Source organism: Myotis davidii, unplaced genomic scaffold (assembly GCF_000327345.1).
Source record: "Myotis davidii unplaced genomic scaffold, ASM32734v1 scaffold962, whole genome shotgun sequence".
Classification (NCBI taxonomy): Eukaryota; Metazoa; Chordata; class Mammalia; order Chiroptera; family Vespertilionidae; genus Myotis; species Myotis davidii.
In genome coordinates, this window is record NW_006295559.1 from 4,735,428 (window position 1) to 4,752,925 (window position 17,498).

Genomic DNA, 17,498 nt, shown 5'->3' on the forward strand with positions numbered 1-17,498 from the left:
GGAGGTGAATTTGAAATTTAAGGTCTAAAGTAGAAATAAGATGATGTGGTCTGCTTGCTTTCTGTTTAGATAGGCTTTAACAGCAATTGAAATTACATGGAGGCCAGGCCAGAAAGTGTGTGATAGTTGATGACTTATGAGCAGAGAAGCATTTATTCGATTGCATTATCCAAACTGGTTTATTAAAACTCCAGGTTGTGTTCTTACACTAAGAAAAACATTCAGTAAACATGAGACAAGTTTAGGAAAAATTAATAAAAGAAACTTTAGCCCTAGCCAGGTTTCCCAGTGTTTAGAGCATCGGACAGGAGACTGAAGGGTGGTGGGCTCAATTCCGGGGAAGGGCCCTCAGCTGCAGGCTCTATCCCGGCTCAGGTTGGGGCGCGTGAGGGAGGCAACCAATTGATGTTTCTCTCTCACATCAATGTTTCTCTCTGTCTCTCCCTTCCCTTCCACTCTCTCTTAGAAAAAAAAAACATTGGCAAAAATATCCCCGGTAAGTATTAAAAAAAAGAAACCTCACACTAAAAAAAACACAAATATACTAGAATAACTGACTCACATTTTCACAATTAGACTAATTCATGCAAGAGTAGGCCTTCCTTCCCCTAGCTGCCAGCACTGGCTTCCCTCTGGCACCTGGGACCCGGGCTTCCCTTGCAGCCCTGGCTTCGTTAGGAAGGACATCTGGTCTAATTAGCATATTATGCTTTTATTATTATAGACGGTGTATATCTTTTATACAAATCTTTGACATTTGTAAATCCTTTCTAGGATTAGTTTTCTAAAGTGAAATTACTGGGCAAACGGGTATAAACATTTGTAAAGTATTTGAAATGAACAGCCAAAGTGTAATATAATTTAATACTTAATGCAATAATTCTTTTTCTAACAGTTAATCCTTACTATATAGTACTTCCTATATAATATAGTAAGTATTATATAATAAGGATATTATACTAGAGGCCCGGTGCACAAAAATTTGTGCACTGGGTGGGTGGGGTCCCTCAGGCCGTCCTGTGCCCTCTCGCAGTCTGGGACTCCTCGGGGGATGTCCACCTGCTGCCTTAGGCCTGCTCCCAGGTGGCAGAGGGCAGGCCCAATCCCTAGGTGCAGCCCCTGCTCGGGCTCAGAGCAGGGCCGATTGGGGAGTTGGGGCGCCGCCCCTGTCATGCACAGAGCAGGGCGGATTGGGAGGTTGTGATGCCACCCTCAGTATCATCACCGCTGTGCTGGCAGCCTGTGGGGAGCATCTGCCCCCTGGTGGTATCTGTCATAGTGACCAGTCATTCCCAGTCGTTCTGCTGTTACGGTCAATTGGCATATTACCCCTTTATATAGGATACTAGAGGCCCAGTACACAAAATTTGTGCACAGGGATAGGGGGAGGGCGGGCAGGGAGGTCCCTCAGCCTGACCTGCACCCTCTCCAATTCGGGAGCCCTCAGGGGATGTGCTACCGACGGCTTGGGCCCACTCCCCATGGTTCTCTGCTCTCTGCGGGGCCTGCCTGCTCCACACCACGGGGATGGACAAGCAGGCCCTGCTGGGTGCTGACTGCTGGCCCCCCTTGCCTGCTTGCGGGTCGCGTGGTGACTGCCCAGCAGGCCCTACTGGGTGCTGCCTGTGGGCCCACTTGCCTGCTTGCGGGTTGCTGCTGCCACCGCCCGCAACCCCGCTTGCCTACTCCCCCTTCCCTGATGGATGCCACTTGAACTGAAAGGGTACCGACAATTGGAATTGTCCCTTATAATAGCTCTAGAGTCCCAGTGCAAGAAATTCATGCATGGGGGTGGAGGGGGAGGAATGGGCGGGGAGGTCCCTCTACCCAACCTGCACCCTCTCCAATTCGGGAGCCCCACTCCCAGTGGTTCTCTGCTCTCTGCAGGGCCTGCCTGATCCACACCATGGGGATGGTCAAGCAGGCCCTACTGAGTGCTGCCTGCAGGCCCCCCATGCCTGCTCATGGGTCTCTGTGGCAACTGCCCAGTAGGCCCTGCTGGGTGCTGCCTGCGCCCCGCTTGCCTGCGGGGCTCACATTGCTGGGGCGATGCCGCCAGGGTCCTGCCCAGCCGCTACGGGCGCCACCATCTTTGTTGCAGAATGACTGTTAATTTGCATATTATTCTTAGATAGGATTCCTGAGTATTTTGTGCCAGGAACTGTGCTTGGCACTGTGTATAATGCTATACAAAAGGAGACAAAAAAGTAACAGAGGGCCGGTTTGGCTCAGTGGATAGAGCATCCGCCTGCGGACTCAAGGGTCCCAGGTTCGATTCCGGTCAAGGGCATGTACCTGGGTTGCGGGCACATCCTCAGTGGGAGATGTGCAGGAGGCAGCTGATCGATGTCTCTCTCTCATCGATGTTTCTAACTCTCTATCTCTCTCCCTTCCTCTCTATGAAAAATCAATAAAATACATAAAAAAAAGAGTAACAGAGATATTGCTGTGCTGCCCTACCTCCTTCCCATAGCCACACTTCTCTTCCAATCAAATTTTTAAACTACAAATTTAAATTCAAGCACCATTATTAAGTGGTTTATATTTTATTAACTCATTTAATCATTACTGTAATGGCATGAGGTAGATTTGAATATTGTTTTAAAATCTAAGGCAGCTTAAAAAATTGTGCAGCATCACATAAGGCATGAAACTGAACTTGGCTCTGGAATCTGTGCCCTCAACATCCATGCTATAAAGCCTCTCAGATATAAGATTTTCTTAGATTCCAATCAAGTATTAGCATCAGCTGCCTGAGTGAAGAAATTAGGTTGATAACTTATTGGCTTTGACATATCTAACTTCTGCCCATCCAAGAACAGCAAAACACCAAAAATGAGAAAGCAGTTCTTTTGTTCTCTTTAAGACCTTTTATATTTTCTGTATATAATAAGCATTCAATTCTGTTTTCTGATATGTGCATTGCAGAAATTTTTTAAAAAAGGAAAATATTTTAAAAAGTTAACTCACCCAATTTTGCTACCTATAAATAAAAACTAAACATTCTGATGTATAATCTTTACATCATTTTCTATATATGTATAAATATATGAAAATTTTAAAAACTGAATGTTATGTATAGTTTTCTAGTTTTCTTTTTAGTAGATTGCAAGCATTTTTCCTACATTTTTCAAGGACTTATTTTTTTCTTTTTCTTTTTTCTTTTAAAATATATTTTATTGATTTTTTACAGAGAGGAAGGGAGAGAGATAGTTAGAAATATTGATGAGAGAAACATCGATCAGCTGTCTCCTGCACATCTCCCACCGGGGATGTGCCCGCAACCCAGGTACATGCCCTTGACCGGAATTGAACCCGGGACCCCTCAGTCTGCAGACTGACGCTCTATCCACTGAGCCAAACCAGTTTCGGCAAGGACTTATTTTTTTAATGGGAACCATAATCTACACTAATAAAAGAGAAACATGCAAATTGGTGTCACTCCACTACGCCCACCAGCCAATCAGGATGAGCATGCAAATTAACCCAACAAAGATGGCAGCTAATTTGCATATGCAGGCTCAGCACGAAGACTGAAGGCTCCACCAGAGCGAATATTGAAGACAACTGAAGACCGAAGACGACTGAAGAGGCTTGGCTTCTCTGCTGTGGTCGGAGAGAAGGCCTGGGTCCTGGGTGCCGGCAGAAAACTGGTGCTGGCAGCCAGGGGAAGGAAGGCTTATTGCACCAATCTCTTCGTGCAATGAGCCTCTAGTACTTAATATAAAATGAATGTACCATTATTTAATCATTCCCATATTGTTAAATATTCGTTTCAATAACTTTTTGCTATGAGATGCTTTGATGAATGCTCTTATACACATAAACATCTTTAATGAAATTATTTCCTTAGGATGACCAGAAGCTGGGATTGAACCAAACAATATTTTAAGGCTCTTGACATAAGCTGCCACTATCCTAGAAGGCTGTGCTAACACTTCCATAATTAACTCTTTTTTGAGTTGTATCTTCTTAATAAACAATATTGTCATTCTATTCCACTTTTCCATTCAGTTCTTTTATTTTATTTTTTAATATATTTTATTGATTTTTTACAGAGAGGAAGGGAGAGGGATAGAGAGTTAGAAACATCGATGAGAGAGAAACATCGATCAGCTGCCTCCTACACGCCCCCTACTGGGGATGTGCCCGCAACCAAGGTACATGCCCTTAACCGGAATCGAACCTGGGACCTTTTAGTCCGCAGGCCGACGCTCTAGCCACTGAGCCAAACAGTTCTGGCTCCATTCAGTTCTTTTGGACTTGCATTTTTGTTGTGATCAAACACCAATTCAACAAATATTTCCTGAGTACTTTCTTTGTGCCAGGAACTGTGCTTGGCACTGAGTATAATGTTACACAAAAGGAGACAAAAGAGTAACAGAGGTATTGCTGTGCTGCCCCTATCTCCTTCCCATAACCACACTTCTCTTCCAATCCAATTTTTAAACCACAAATTTAAATTCAAAACTATAAATTTAGACTTCAGAATATGGAAAAAGTACTGAAAAACTAAAATATTGGAAGTAAAAATTGTTACAGTGCTTACTTACCAGAAAGGCATTGGAAAGGCAAAACGTTCTCTCAGGTCAATAGCCATGAAAGGAACATATTCTACACCATTTATTTTTGACGTTGTCCTAAAAAATATAAGAAAATAAAATCTAAAGTAAATGTTCACATTAGCATATTTACTTAAACTCCTTAAAATTTAAATGACAAGGTATGGTACTGTAATAAAATTAAACCAACAATCTCACGTTGGACAAAACCAGTATCTTTATTTGGACAAATTTTTCACAAAATTGTTGAATACCAGAAAATAACTGATTTAACTCAATTCAGTAGAGTTACAAAACAATAGTCTCAAGAAAGGCCCAACCAGAAGTATTGAAAGTATCTGTGACACCAAGGACAAAGTGAATTCTATCCTAAGTCCAAAGGGAGAAAACAATTGCTTGGTTATTTTGAGATTTAAAAAAAAAAATGACATCTATAACTATGAAACTATATTCTTCATATTTTCCAGCACATGGAGTGGTTAAGTGTCATAGATAACAGCTAAGGCCTCTTGAAAAGTTAAAGAAATGTGTTTGGTAGTAGCTTTGCATATTTTGTTTTGTGTATATTTATTTGTATACTAGTATATTTACTATTTCCTTCTTCTGTTTCTTTCCCTCATTTTATTTATAAGTAATTGCAGGGTAACTTCACCACTTAGTCCCCAATATTCAGGGAGACTGTGACTGAATTTGAAGAACAGTTATAACAGTAAGCGATGGATACTATGACTGTGTATATTCTTTTTCTGAGAGGATGAGAACTTATCACTTGTATGAAGGATAGCTGCATTTGTTAGAAATATAGAGTTGTTTTGTTGTAGTATGGAATGTCAAATGTGTACAGAAGAGAGCTTTTGGATTCCGAGTAGCCCGAGTGTCGGATTGTTACTAATCTACCGTCTCTCAATTCCAAAACCACCCTTATTCATCCTGCTCTGCGTTGTTTCGTTTCACATGCAATTTGCCAGGCAAAGAGAGCCAGACTTGTAGGAGAATTAAAATCCATAGCAAGAAAAGAAAGAAAAATACCCTCAGGTGGCTGCTATGTGAGGAGCCCTTTAGGCTCAATTTTAGGAAATTAAAAATGAGCAACTACATGATTTGCACTACTCTAAGTAGGTTAGATCTCTCCCAGAGCCCAACTGAAGAACAGCCACACTGGCTCAGAGATTTATCCCATCTGGGATGGCTCAGAATGCAACCAAGGAGTTCCACATCACCGTTGTTTGCATTTTTAACACCCCTGAGGCTCTTCCACACACTGATATGGCTTCCTAGACCAGGGGTTGGCAAACATTTTCTTTAAATGGCCAAATAGAATATAGTTTTGGCTTTGCAATGAGGTCTGTCATATGTTGTTCTGTGTTTTTTGTTGCTTTGTTTTAGAACCCTTAAAAAAATCCAAAAACTATTCATAGCTCAAGACTTCCCTTTGCTGACTCCTGGCCTAGACTGCTATTTCAAGGTAACAATTTATTTTTCCCATTAGGGATCTGGTAACAAAAAGTTGCACAGATGATTGATTGGTCTGCCACAGATCTATTTTGCTCCCTAAATTCTAGTTCTCAATTTTGAAGAATGCTAGGATTTTCAGGAAAACATACCTAGTAGAAATGCTAATACTAAAATATATTAGAAAAATTTTAAGTATTTAAAGTTGTGACTGCATGACAATATATAATTAATAGCATTATACACTATAAGATGTGAATATGACCCAACAAACCTAATGAGAATAAAATTGTTCATTACAATGAATGAGAAACTAATTTACCTGAGAACTTCTATTTCTTCTGCTGTGTATCTCTGTCCTTGTGCATCGCATGCCTGTGGACTTATAAATTGCTGAGGTCTTTCAAGAAAGGGATTAGTTCCTAGTGGAAAATGTGCTCTTGCTGGAGGTGGCTTTGGTTTAATATTGGTTGACTTGACTTTGCATAATGGCTTTGTTAAAGGCTCACTCAATGCTTCTGCTCTATAATAGAGGTACAGAAACAGTGTTTAGCTTTTTTCACATTTAAGCTTTCCAGAAAATAAAATTTACTTCAAGAACCAGTCAATCATTCCTAATGTAAACCAGTATATAAAATTCTTACAAACTAGTCAACTGTTCACTACTTAAGCTACTCACAAAGGTATTTTTGCAAACAACATTCTATTAAGTGAGCATTTATATCAGATACTATGCAATGGGGATACAAGAATGTATAAAACACAATCCCTACTTTTAAGGTGTTCATAGTTTTGTGGGGAAAGAAAGACAACTACATCAAACGTGACAGATGCTAACATGAAATAGTATTTTTGAGTAAATGCATGACAGAAGATATTAACTTAATGAAGTGGGAAGAGAGGGTGAATCAGGGAATGTTTTTTCTGAATTGATGTTTCGGCTGCAGAGAGGTCCACTAGGGGAGTAAGGAAGTATTTGGAATAGAGAGAATAGCATATGCAAATGTATGAAACAGCAGTGAGTTAAGGTAATTTCAAAAGAATGGACATAACCCCTGTAAACAGTGCAAATGAGAAGCAGTGGGAGATAAAACCACCCCCAGGGATTGGATTATAGGCCTCACATGATAATCCAGGTAATTTTGACTTTGTCAAAGAACTAACAAGCTAAAAAACAGTTTTTTTAAAAATATATTTTATTGATTTTTTTACAGAGAGGAAGGGAGAGAGATAGTTAGAAACATCGATCAGCTGCCTCCTGCACACCCTCCACTGGGGATGTGCCCGCAACCCAGGTACATGCCCTTGACCGGAATCGAACCTGGGACCTTTCAGTCCGCAGGCTGACGCTCTATCCACTGAGCCAAACCGGTTTCGGCTAAAAAACAGTTCTTAATCTGAGGTCCATATATAGTTTCAGGAGTCTTGTGAAAATTCTGAAATTCATGCCAAAAAATTTATGTACATTTTTCTTAGAGAATGGATCCATAATTTTCAACAGATCCTCAAAGGAGCCCATGACTGACCCACTCCAGTGCACTTAGGGATACACTTAGAGAATACTGGATGGGTTAGCTGCATAGGTAATAAAAGTCATCGACGATTCAGACTGGTGAAAGAAGTCAAAATGGAGAAAATAACTGTGTTAAGTGTCCATATTTTCAAGAATTTGAAAAAAATAAACTAAAGGCTAGATGATGGTAATAAAATGGAGGGATGACTATTATACTTTGATAAAAAAAAGGACTGGAGTGGTACAGTTAGCTAGTCAGAGCCTCAAAAGGAGGCAATTTTATGAAATATAACTATAAAAGCAATTTCCACCCTTTTCCTTTGTCTATAGTATTCTTCAAGGGTAGAATTCTATGGTGCAAATCCATTTATTCTTTCAAGAAATGCCTACTGAGCACATACTATAAGTCCAACCCTGTGCTATACGCTCAGTTAGAGCATTAAACAAAACAGAGAAAATTCTCTGTGCTCAAGAGCTTGCATTGAAGTGATGACTGTTGGAAGGGACACAGACATTAACATGACAAACTGGTAAATTTCATGTCTTAGAAAGCGTTAAGAGTTGGAGCCAAAACCGGTTTGGCTCAGTGGATAGAGCATCGGCTTGTGGACCGAAAGGTCCCAGGTTTGATTCTGGTCAAGGGCATGTACCTGGGTTGCGGGCACATCCCCGGTAGGAGATGTGCAGGAGGCAGCTGATCGATGTTTCTCTCTCATCGATGTTTCTAACTATCTCTCTCCCTTCCTCTCTGTAAGAAATCAATAAGATATATATAAAAAATTTTAAAAAAAGAGTTATGGAAAATATTAGAATAGAGTACGCAGGATAAAAGTACTGAAGGAGATTCAGTTTTATATTGGTTAGGGCAGGCCTTATTGAAAAGTTGACATTTGAGCAGTTAAAGGAATTACTACATTATATAATTTAGGGTATGTGTTATGGCTGTAAACTGGCTCATTCTCAATTTCTTCATTTTTATTATTAGCTCTAGAAGGCTCTCTGGAAGTTCTCTTCTTTGGAAGTCTGATATTACACAACAGAAGGGAAGTTTTCCATTTCAAATACCATGATCATTTTTGTTTCATATATAGAAAAGCTACAGAGAACATTTCTTGATTAATGTTATTTTTTAAATTTAAAGCAGGAAACTAGAGAAGTGCACTCAGAGGAAAAAAAACACACTTCCTCTACATCTCAGATAAAAGATGGAGATGTGTTATTATAAGCTCTAACACATTTAGATCAATCTGTCACATTTAAGTGACACAATACACTGCCACCCATGGAAAAGAACTTAAGTGACCAAAACTCACCTATCTAGTGCCTGTCGAGCCAACTGTTTCAGTTTATTTTGCAGAGTTTTATCAGCAGTTTCATAGGACTTAAGAGAAAGAGAGACACACATTTTGAAGTATAGTTATTTTTAAATTTTCTGGATTCAGCGTATTTCTAAGCAAAAAAATTAACCATGCACATTACACTTCTTGAAATTATGAGAGAATAAACCAAGACATTTTCTTTTCATTCTTAAAGGTACTGTTTAAAAGAGTGTTGAAAACTTGTCATTGAGGTAAGCTTTAAGGCCACTTAAAGTGGACAGGTGGTAACTGGAACACAACTATGTGTGACCTGGTGCCACGGAAGGCAGGAACCTCAGAAGACCAGCACTTCCCTCCAGCCTCCGGTACCCATAGTGATCAGGCTAGATGGTTCTCCTGAGCAAAACACCCTAGACAAAAAGCCAGTGCTCTGAATAATACTGAGACCACTCTCTACCACTTCACCTCATCTTCCTGTCAAATACACTGCTCTATGCACTAGATGCCCTGTAAAGCTCACATCCCACCTAGGGCTCCTCAGAGAGAAGTAAAAGCAACTCATCATATAGATTTTACATTGCAAATTAATAAAGCACTACCAAACCACTACCTTTGTTTTTAGTGTATGAAATTGAAAAAAAAGGGGGAGGGGAGTTTATTCTAAATTTGTGATAGTGAATTCTTCCTGTAATAAGTTAGTTTAGTTATACGTAAAGAGGTGTAAAAGCTACCTGTAATTTAGAAAAAAATTGCTTAATGATTCAATCTTAATGCTGTTAAAAACTTTAAACGAGATAAAATCCACTATTCATTTTTTACTCTCCATCATTTAATGAGTAATTTAGTTACATTCATGACACATTTTTTTCTTTAAGAAATTGTTAAATAAAATTAACTAGTAAAGGGAGAAATTTCTTAGCATAATTCCACCAAATTTAACTTGTAGCTATACATACAGTTTTTAGACAGAGATCTACAGCTTCAGTATACAATTCTATAGCATCTTCAACATTCCCCTTTTCATCTTCGTCAAAAGCTTGTGTAACAAGGAAATGGGCACGCTCCAAGTCCAACTGATGTTTTGATTTCAAAGGATCAGCACTCTTAGACTGAACTAGGATAGGAAAAAAGCCACATAGAAGAAGTATTACCTATATATCTATCTGGGAAACAACATACCATTTTAATACATTTAAGACATTCTTTACCAAACCTCTATAAACCTTCATTTAAAAAAAAAAACTTAGCAAGGTAGAGTTGTGCTAAAACCCACTGAATTGTACATAATAAGAAGGTGAATTTTGTGGTATGTGAATTATATCTCAATAAAGCTGTTATCTTTCTTTAAAAGCTTTACCTTTTGTCTCTTAAAGGTATATGGTGATTTTTTTCTTATCCTTACCTGAGGATAATTTTTCCAGTGAATTTTAGAGAGAGTAGGAGGGAGAGGGAGAGACAGAGAAAAACATCAATATGAGACACATCGATTGGTTGCCTCCCACACGAGCCTGACCAGGGCAGGGGATCAAGCCTGCAACTGAGGTATGTACCCTTGACTGGAATCAAACCCAGGACCCTTCAGTCCACGGGTTGATGCTCTATCCACTGAGCCAAACTGGCTAGGATTGGTGATCTTTTCTTACAACTTTAACCCTCAGTAACACCTCTCTGAATAATGTACGAATCCCATTTATAAAATGAAGATACCAAACCTCAAAAATGTTAAAATACCCAGTTCAGGGTTTCTCAGCCTTGGCACTACTGACATTCTCGATGGGTAATTCTTTGCTGTGGACTGTCCTATGCATTGTAGGATTTTTCAGTCTCTGGCCTCTACCGAACTAGATGACAGAAGTATACTCCCCACCTCCCCTAGTGTAAAAACTAAATTTCTCTCCAGACATTGCCAAATGTCTCATGAGGGGGAAAATCCCTCCCAGCTGAGAATGAGTGATGTAACCTAAGGTTTCATAGCTACAAATGAAGGGTAAGGACTCAATTTAGATCTTTTGTCCGTTTGTTTATTTATTAATGATCAATGATCTCTGAACTTTTTGTTGGTCTCCTGCCTCCCAAGGGGTGCCCACTTCTGCTGCCTTAACATCTCAGAACTTTGGTGTCACAGACCTCAGACACCACTTTGCCATCCATAATCCTGGGGTGGTGGTCTTTTGGTTGGATTGCATGGTGTTGCTGTTGTGTAGGGCATCACCAAGATGGACGTCCTCCCCTTCTCCCAGCAGGTGGCAATCTCAGCCTCTAGCTTGACCTTGATGTTTAGTAGGGCCATGTACTCTTGTACCTGGCGCTGCTGCTCTGCCCCGGGCCTGAGCCAGCTCTGACTCCAGGTGCAGCAGTATCCTGTCAAGCTGTTCCATCTACATGGCATAATGCATCTCCACCTCCCTCAAGATGGTCTCCAAAATGGCCCTCAGATTTCTGGAGTCCAGGTTGATGTCCAAGACCTGGACCACACGTCTCATCTCTGAGAATGTCATCTCAGTCATTCCTGCCTCAGTGGTCTGCAAGGTGACTGTTGTGGTACTCTCCTCAATCTGTTGGGACCAGTACTTGTCCAGCTCCTCTTGGTTTTTCCAATCCAGCTCATCATACTGGGCCCAGATGCCCGCCTGCCATGATCTTGCTGAGGTCTTGAGATTTGGAGGCATCCAACTCCATAGTCAACCCAAAGTTAGCAGCCTGGTTTTATAGACCATTTACTTCCTCCTCATGGTTCTTCATGAAGAGCAGCTCCTCCTTGAGAGCTCCGATCCCTGTCTGCAGCCGAGTGATATTGGTGTCATCAGTGATTTTTCAAAGCCCATTGATGTTAACTCTCCATAGATTGATGCATGGCCAACTCCATCTCAAACTTGACTCTGAAGTCATCAGCAGCAAGACTGGCATTATCAATCTGCAGAACAATGTCGGCATTGTCCACAGAACCTGCAAAGATCTGAGCCTTCGGGTCCTTTCTTCTCTAGTCTCTGATGATCAACCTTGACTCCTTACCCTCTCCAGGCAGTCATTTAGGAATTGCATAGTCTCCTTGCTCTGGACACCCCCTACCTACTAGGCTCCCAGACCACCAGCAGCCATACATTGCTGGTCGAGTAGGGGACATGGAGATGTGCAAGCCCAAACCCCCAGTGCCTACATAGACACTGGCCACACTGATGGCTGGCTGGGTAACTGCACAGAGCCCAGGGTCTGGTAGTTGGTGGAGAAGATGGAGTGGGCGTTAAAGCTCATGTTGTTCAGGGAGGAAGGTGAGCGATCAAGAGCTGGGTTCAAACTGCTTCAACTGGGATCTTTTAATTCCAAGTCTTGAGTTTTTATTCTACACTGGTGAATTTCAAACTGTGTTACTTCTCCCCACCCAAAAGACAACTCATCTTTCAAAGATCTCTTCACTGCCAGCAGATTTTATGTTTTAAAAATTGGGTTTCTGAAGAAGATTTTTTTTTTGATAAATGACTCTTCTGTTTAAAATATTAAGGAAACCATTTAATGCTCTACAGATTTCATTTCATTTGTTCAATAAAATGGGCCCAAAAGCTAGCAAAACAATTAAGGTATGTTATACTTTAAAAATCCTTTTGAACTTTACTTCTGTTTCACTGGAAAGCTTTATTCTTTCAAGAGGTAAGGTCTATCTCATTCTGTGCCTCTCTATCACATTTATAAATTTAAGAACTTCATTTACTTGGTTGGGAAAATAAAAGTTTCTTGGAATTTACAGGTATTTTGAATACATGAATCAATGTAACTTTTTATCAAGTAGGGCCCTGATGCACAGGCAGTACACATTTTAATACATACAATTTTTGGGACCTTAATTTATACAATTTCTGGGACTTGTCTTAAACTAACCCACCTTGTCTTTTTTTTGATGTTGTTAATCCTCACCTAAAGATAGTTCTTCCATTGACTTAAAAAATATATATATATTTTTATTGAGTTCAGAGAGGAAAGGAGAGGGAGACAGAAACATCGACGATGAGCGAGAATCATTGATGGCTGCCTCCTGCAGGCCCCCTACTGGGGATGGAGACTGCAACCAGGACATGTGCGCTGACCCAGAACAGAACCATGATCTCCTGGTTTCTAGATTGATGCTCAACCACTGCGCCATATGGGCCGGGCTTTCTACTGATTTTTTTTAAGAGAGTGGAAGGAACAGTGGAAAGTAGGAAGGGGGTGAGAGAGAGAGACATTGATTGGTTGCCTCTCACAATCATTACAACCAGGGCCGGGTATCAAACCTGCAACTGAGGTACGTGCCCTTGATCAGGAATTGAACCCGAGACCCTTCAATGTGTGGGCTGATGTTCTACCAGTGAGCCACACCGACCAGGCTAAACCACCTTGTCTTTAAAGGGACTGTCATAGCAAGGAATCCAATCATCAAATCTACTTTATCCTAACTATGTGCTTATAACTTCTGCTCCTATCTATTCAGAATGAGTAGTGGAATGTAGCATGAAGTTTATCATGAAAGGCTGAATAAGTAAAGATTTCTCTAAACTAGTGACATTAACCTGTTCAACTGGTATGCTGCAAGAATTTTTAAAACATGCAATACCTGACTATTTAGATACCTCGTTTTCATTAGGCTGTCAAATTAAAAATGACAGTCAACACAATAGCTAGCCGGTGTGAATGAAATAAAATTATACTTTTTTTGTGTGAGATTGGCAAAAATAATATGTTTTTTGGTGTGCCACTGAATTTTAATAATAGTTTATGTGTGCTATGAGATAAAAAAGATTGACAATAAACACAGCCCCTCCCCCTGATCTCTTTGTTCTGTTTCCCCTCTCCCTCCTTATAATAACCTCTGCCTGCCCTATCTGGTTTGGTTCAGTGGAAAGAGCATTGGCCTGTGGACTGAGGGGTCCTGGGTTCGATTCCTAGTCAAGGGCACATGCCCGGGTTGTGGGCTCGATCCCCAGTAGGGGGAAGTGCAGGAGGCAGCCAATCAATGACTCTCTCTTATCACTGATGTTTCTATCCTTCCCTCTCTGAAATCAATAACAAAATATTTTTAAACACTTAAGAGGAGTAGTCATTTAAATTTAATACCAGGAGAGGGCATGTGACAGATATTTAAAAAGCAGACTTTAACAGGGTCCTAATCCTGATTTTGCTACTGATACAGTCAGAATGTAAATAACTCACCATTTCTAAACCTCTGGGAAATTAGGAGACTGAACTGTATTATCTCTAAGGTCTTCCTTCACAGATCTATACTTCATTTACATATTATGACTTTTAAAGATGTGATTACCAAAAGAGGAATTAACAACAAGAGACTTAGGATCAAGATCCAAAGATAAAAATGAGAGAGAAACATAGAGGGAAAAGGAAGATGTGATGGAAGAGAAGAAAAAAAAAAATACAGTGATAAGTTTAGTAGTCTTTTACTAACCTGCTGAATGTAAAGCCTGAACTCTTTCCAGATATTCATTTATTTTTTTTTGAATGTGTTCTAGGCTCGATCCTGCCATCTCAGCATAAATTAAGGCTTGTGCAGCTTCCTAAAAATAAGAAGTCAAAGGAATCTAATATATAAATTACAATTTGAATTTTCTTTATTACTTTTTAACTATTGGTTCCTATGAATGACAAAACTAGAATGTCCTTAAGATATTAATAACTTTACTTATAAAGCAAATGAATTATATAATACTCCAATACCCTTTCTTCAGTTCTTAATGCTCTTAATTTTCTCATACTGTTGACAACTTATCAACTCAAATAGGAGGGACTGATTATAAACATTTTCTTAGAATAGCTGTGATTTATATGTTTTCTTTATGCAACAGGTCAGACTTAAAATTATATACCTTAAAATGGTGAACTGTGCCTTAAAAGTATTAGAACAGATAACAATCTATACTAATAAAGGGGTAATATGCTAATTAGACCGGGAGACCTTCCGGACAAAGCCATGGTGGCGGGGCAGAGGCGGTTAGAGGTGTCAGGCCAGGAGGGGAGGGCAGTTGGGGGTGAGCAGGCCGGGCTGAGGGACACCCCACCTCCCCATGCATGAATTTTGTGCATCGGGCCACTAATAATCAATAAAATAGGATAAAACTAAGTGTCAAGAAAAGATTACAAGAAATTATAAAGCTTAAATAACTCATAGTGGGAAGAAAATCTTTCTCCACAGAAAATACTGCCAAATGGTGTCACAGTTTAAAGCAGGTTTCAGCTGCATGAAATCAACTTATTTTAATTAAGAAACTCTGGATTCACCTTTCAGCTATTCATTCCCTAACTTCCACAGCCAATTATGCTGTGGCTAATGAGGAAGAGCTGCCATTCTTCCCATCACCATGTCAGGATGGTTACCAATGCTATCACTGAGAAGGACCAGAGAGATTTCTCCAAATTGCAACACTTTCTCTGCAGTAACCTAAACATGTACACTTTGTGAAGCCGCATGGCTAATTAACTAGATCCAAAAAAGCCATCCACTGAACATCACTTTTTGAATCCAGCTATTGGAGCAGGAGTTGTTTTATTAAACCTAAGAAAATCAGTAACAAACAAAAGTTATTGATTTTGATCCAAATGGAAATTCAGTCTAAAAGCTGTGGGGGTGCAAAAGCTATAATTTCCTCAGATTCTGTAACTCACTTATTTCAGGGGAGAAAAAAAATAACTTCACATGTACCATCATTATCTAAATACGTTATAGCTACACTTAACTTCAATAAATTAATGCAATATATATTTTACCCCTTTAATTATCTTGCATGTAAATACCGATTTCCAAATTATTTTGCTTAGCAAATAAAGCAAATTTTAAAAATTGCTGGTATCAATTTTATTTTACTCATTTCATTTCTATTTGAAAGTGATTAACACTAAGGAATCCCATATAGAACATTAAAGTAAGCACTAAATATCCCATAAAGTTTATGTATGTAGTTCCTAGGAGCACAACCACACTGACTTTCTCAAAGATAAAAAATTCTTCCTAATGACATGCATATAAATCCGATAGCAAAACAAGAGGCACTGCATAGTATATTGTTTCACTTTAGAAAAAACTATTTTATATGGCACTCTTTTAATCTATGAATATTTACCAGTTATCTCACAAAACTAAAAGACACAGAATTTCTACTTTTAAAGAAATACCACCTTCATGAAATTGTCCAAAAAAAAGTCCGAACGAAATGATTATGAACAAGTCTCCAAATACGGATTATAAAATATTAATTCGAGAAAAGCAAACCACACATTACTGATATAGCATATCTGTTCATGGAAAAAAATTACTACTACTCTGACATTTCTAAAAACAAAACAAAAAGGGTGACAATATGATAAAGATACAGCTACAAGGAAGAAGAGGGCTCAGCTAGGGCTGGAGGGGTGTGTCTGCAAATCCTCAAGATTGGAGAGCAGGGGGTGGGCTGTAGAAGCTCACACCCTGACTTAATAATTCTGCCCCGAGTAATTTATACAAAAGAAATAGAAAACACATGTATAGAGAATGAATGACAAGGATAGTAACCGAACCATTACTTATGATGCTAAAATACCCGAATGATGCTAAAAAACACAATGGAATGCTGTGCCTCTGCTAAGATATCACAGAAGTAAACTTAACGATTTGAAAAAGTTCAAATGAACAGGTTATAAATAGTATCAACAGTAGGGTCCAAGTCTGTTTAAAAAAAAAGGGTACACACACACACACACACACACACGCGTCGAAACGCAAGCACAAAAAATATACCATCAAGTGCTAGAATAAAAGACGTTTTCTTCTTTAAAAACTTATTTTGTTTTCTTCAACGAGCATGCATGATTTTAGTGTGTATGAGACTTCCCAGGAGCCGTAAATGGAACCAAGTGATAGAATTAGCCGGCTACTCACCGCCCACACCTACTACTGCGGCCACGGCAGCCCCAGGTGGGCCCCGCCAGTCCGGACTGCAACCGGAGAGGTAGTCACTCCAAAGCTGTGAGCAAACCTGCCCCTCGTGGCAGAAGCCCCGGTGGGCGTGGGGTGCCTGGTGCCCGAGAAGGAAAGAGCACCGGGACCCGCCCCTCGGCCTCTCCGACGGACTCCGCGGTCCCCAGCTCACCTTGTAGTAAAACACCGCCTCCGAATAGCGCCCTTCGTGGTCGCGCTGCACCGCCAGCCGCGCGAACTGCACGGCGTCCCGCTCCAGCGCCGACGAGTCCATGGCGCCGAGGCCCCGCACCTGGCGGGGGAGCGAGGCTCTGACGCAGAGGCGCTTCGCCGACCCTGGCGCACCGGGGAGCCGGGGCCAGGACTCCGGAGCACCGAGGGAGGACGGACCAAGTTTCCTTACGGCAGCCGCGTAAAGGGAATGGGTCTTTGTTAATAGAGACAGTTTTCCTTTCTAAACTGGATGTCTTTTATGTCAATTTATTGCCTAATTGCCGTGGCTAGGACATCTAGTACAGTGTTAAATAGAAGTGAGAGAGCGCAGCCTCGCCCTCGGGAGATTCTCTGGGGCTGGGGCCGCGCAGGCCGGACTCCTCGCGGGAGTTCAAGGAGATGGGCGGGGCCATTCCGGCGTGCAGGCGCGCACGTGACCGCCACGGCTCCCGGGATTGGCGGGCAGTACCGAGTCGGGGACCAGTACGCTTTCGCTGTCTACG

The 17,498-nt window shown here is 40.7% G+C and overlaps 1 protein-coding gene and 1 pseudogene across 7 annotated transcripts in view; both read right to left on the reverse strand.

The window, feature by feature from the left end:
- The window catches only part of CAPN7 (calpain 7), a 43,616-nt gene extending 26,410 nt beyond the window's left edge, over nucleotides 1-17,206 (reverse strand). For all 7 annotated transcript variants that reach the window (XR_001514981.1, XR_001514980.1, XR_001514982.1 and 4 more), the window contains exons 1-6: nucleotides 16,955-17,206; nucleotides 14,278-14,386; nucleotides 9,803-9,960; nucleotides 8,841-8,908; nucleotides 6,337-6,537; nucleotides 4,554-4,640 (exon numbers count right to left, since the gene is read on the reverse strand). Coding sequence is in view for 2 of the 7 variants with exons in the window: in XM_015568109.1 (XP_015423595.1) it covers nucleotides 4,554-4,640; nucleotides 6,337-6,537; nucleotides 8,841-8,908; nucleotides 9,803-9,960; nucleotides 14,278-14,386; nucleotides 16,955-17,056 (725 nt within the window). In the remaining 5 variants the exon portion in view is untranslated. The remainder of the gene's footprint in view (nucleotides 1-4,553; nucleotides 4,641-6,336; nucleotides 6,538-8,840; nucleotides 8,909-9,802; nucleotides 9,961-14,277; nucleotides 14,387-16,954) is intronic.
- Nucleotides 10,840-12,098, reverse strand: LOC102765712 (annotated as a pseudogene).
- Nucleotides 17,207-17,498: the final 292 nt, after the last annotated feature.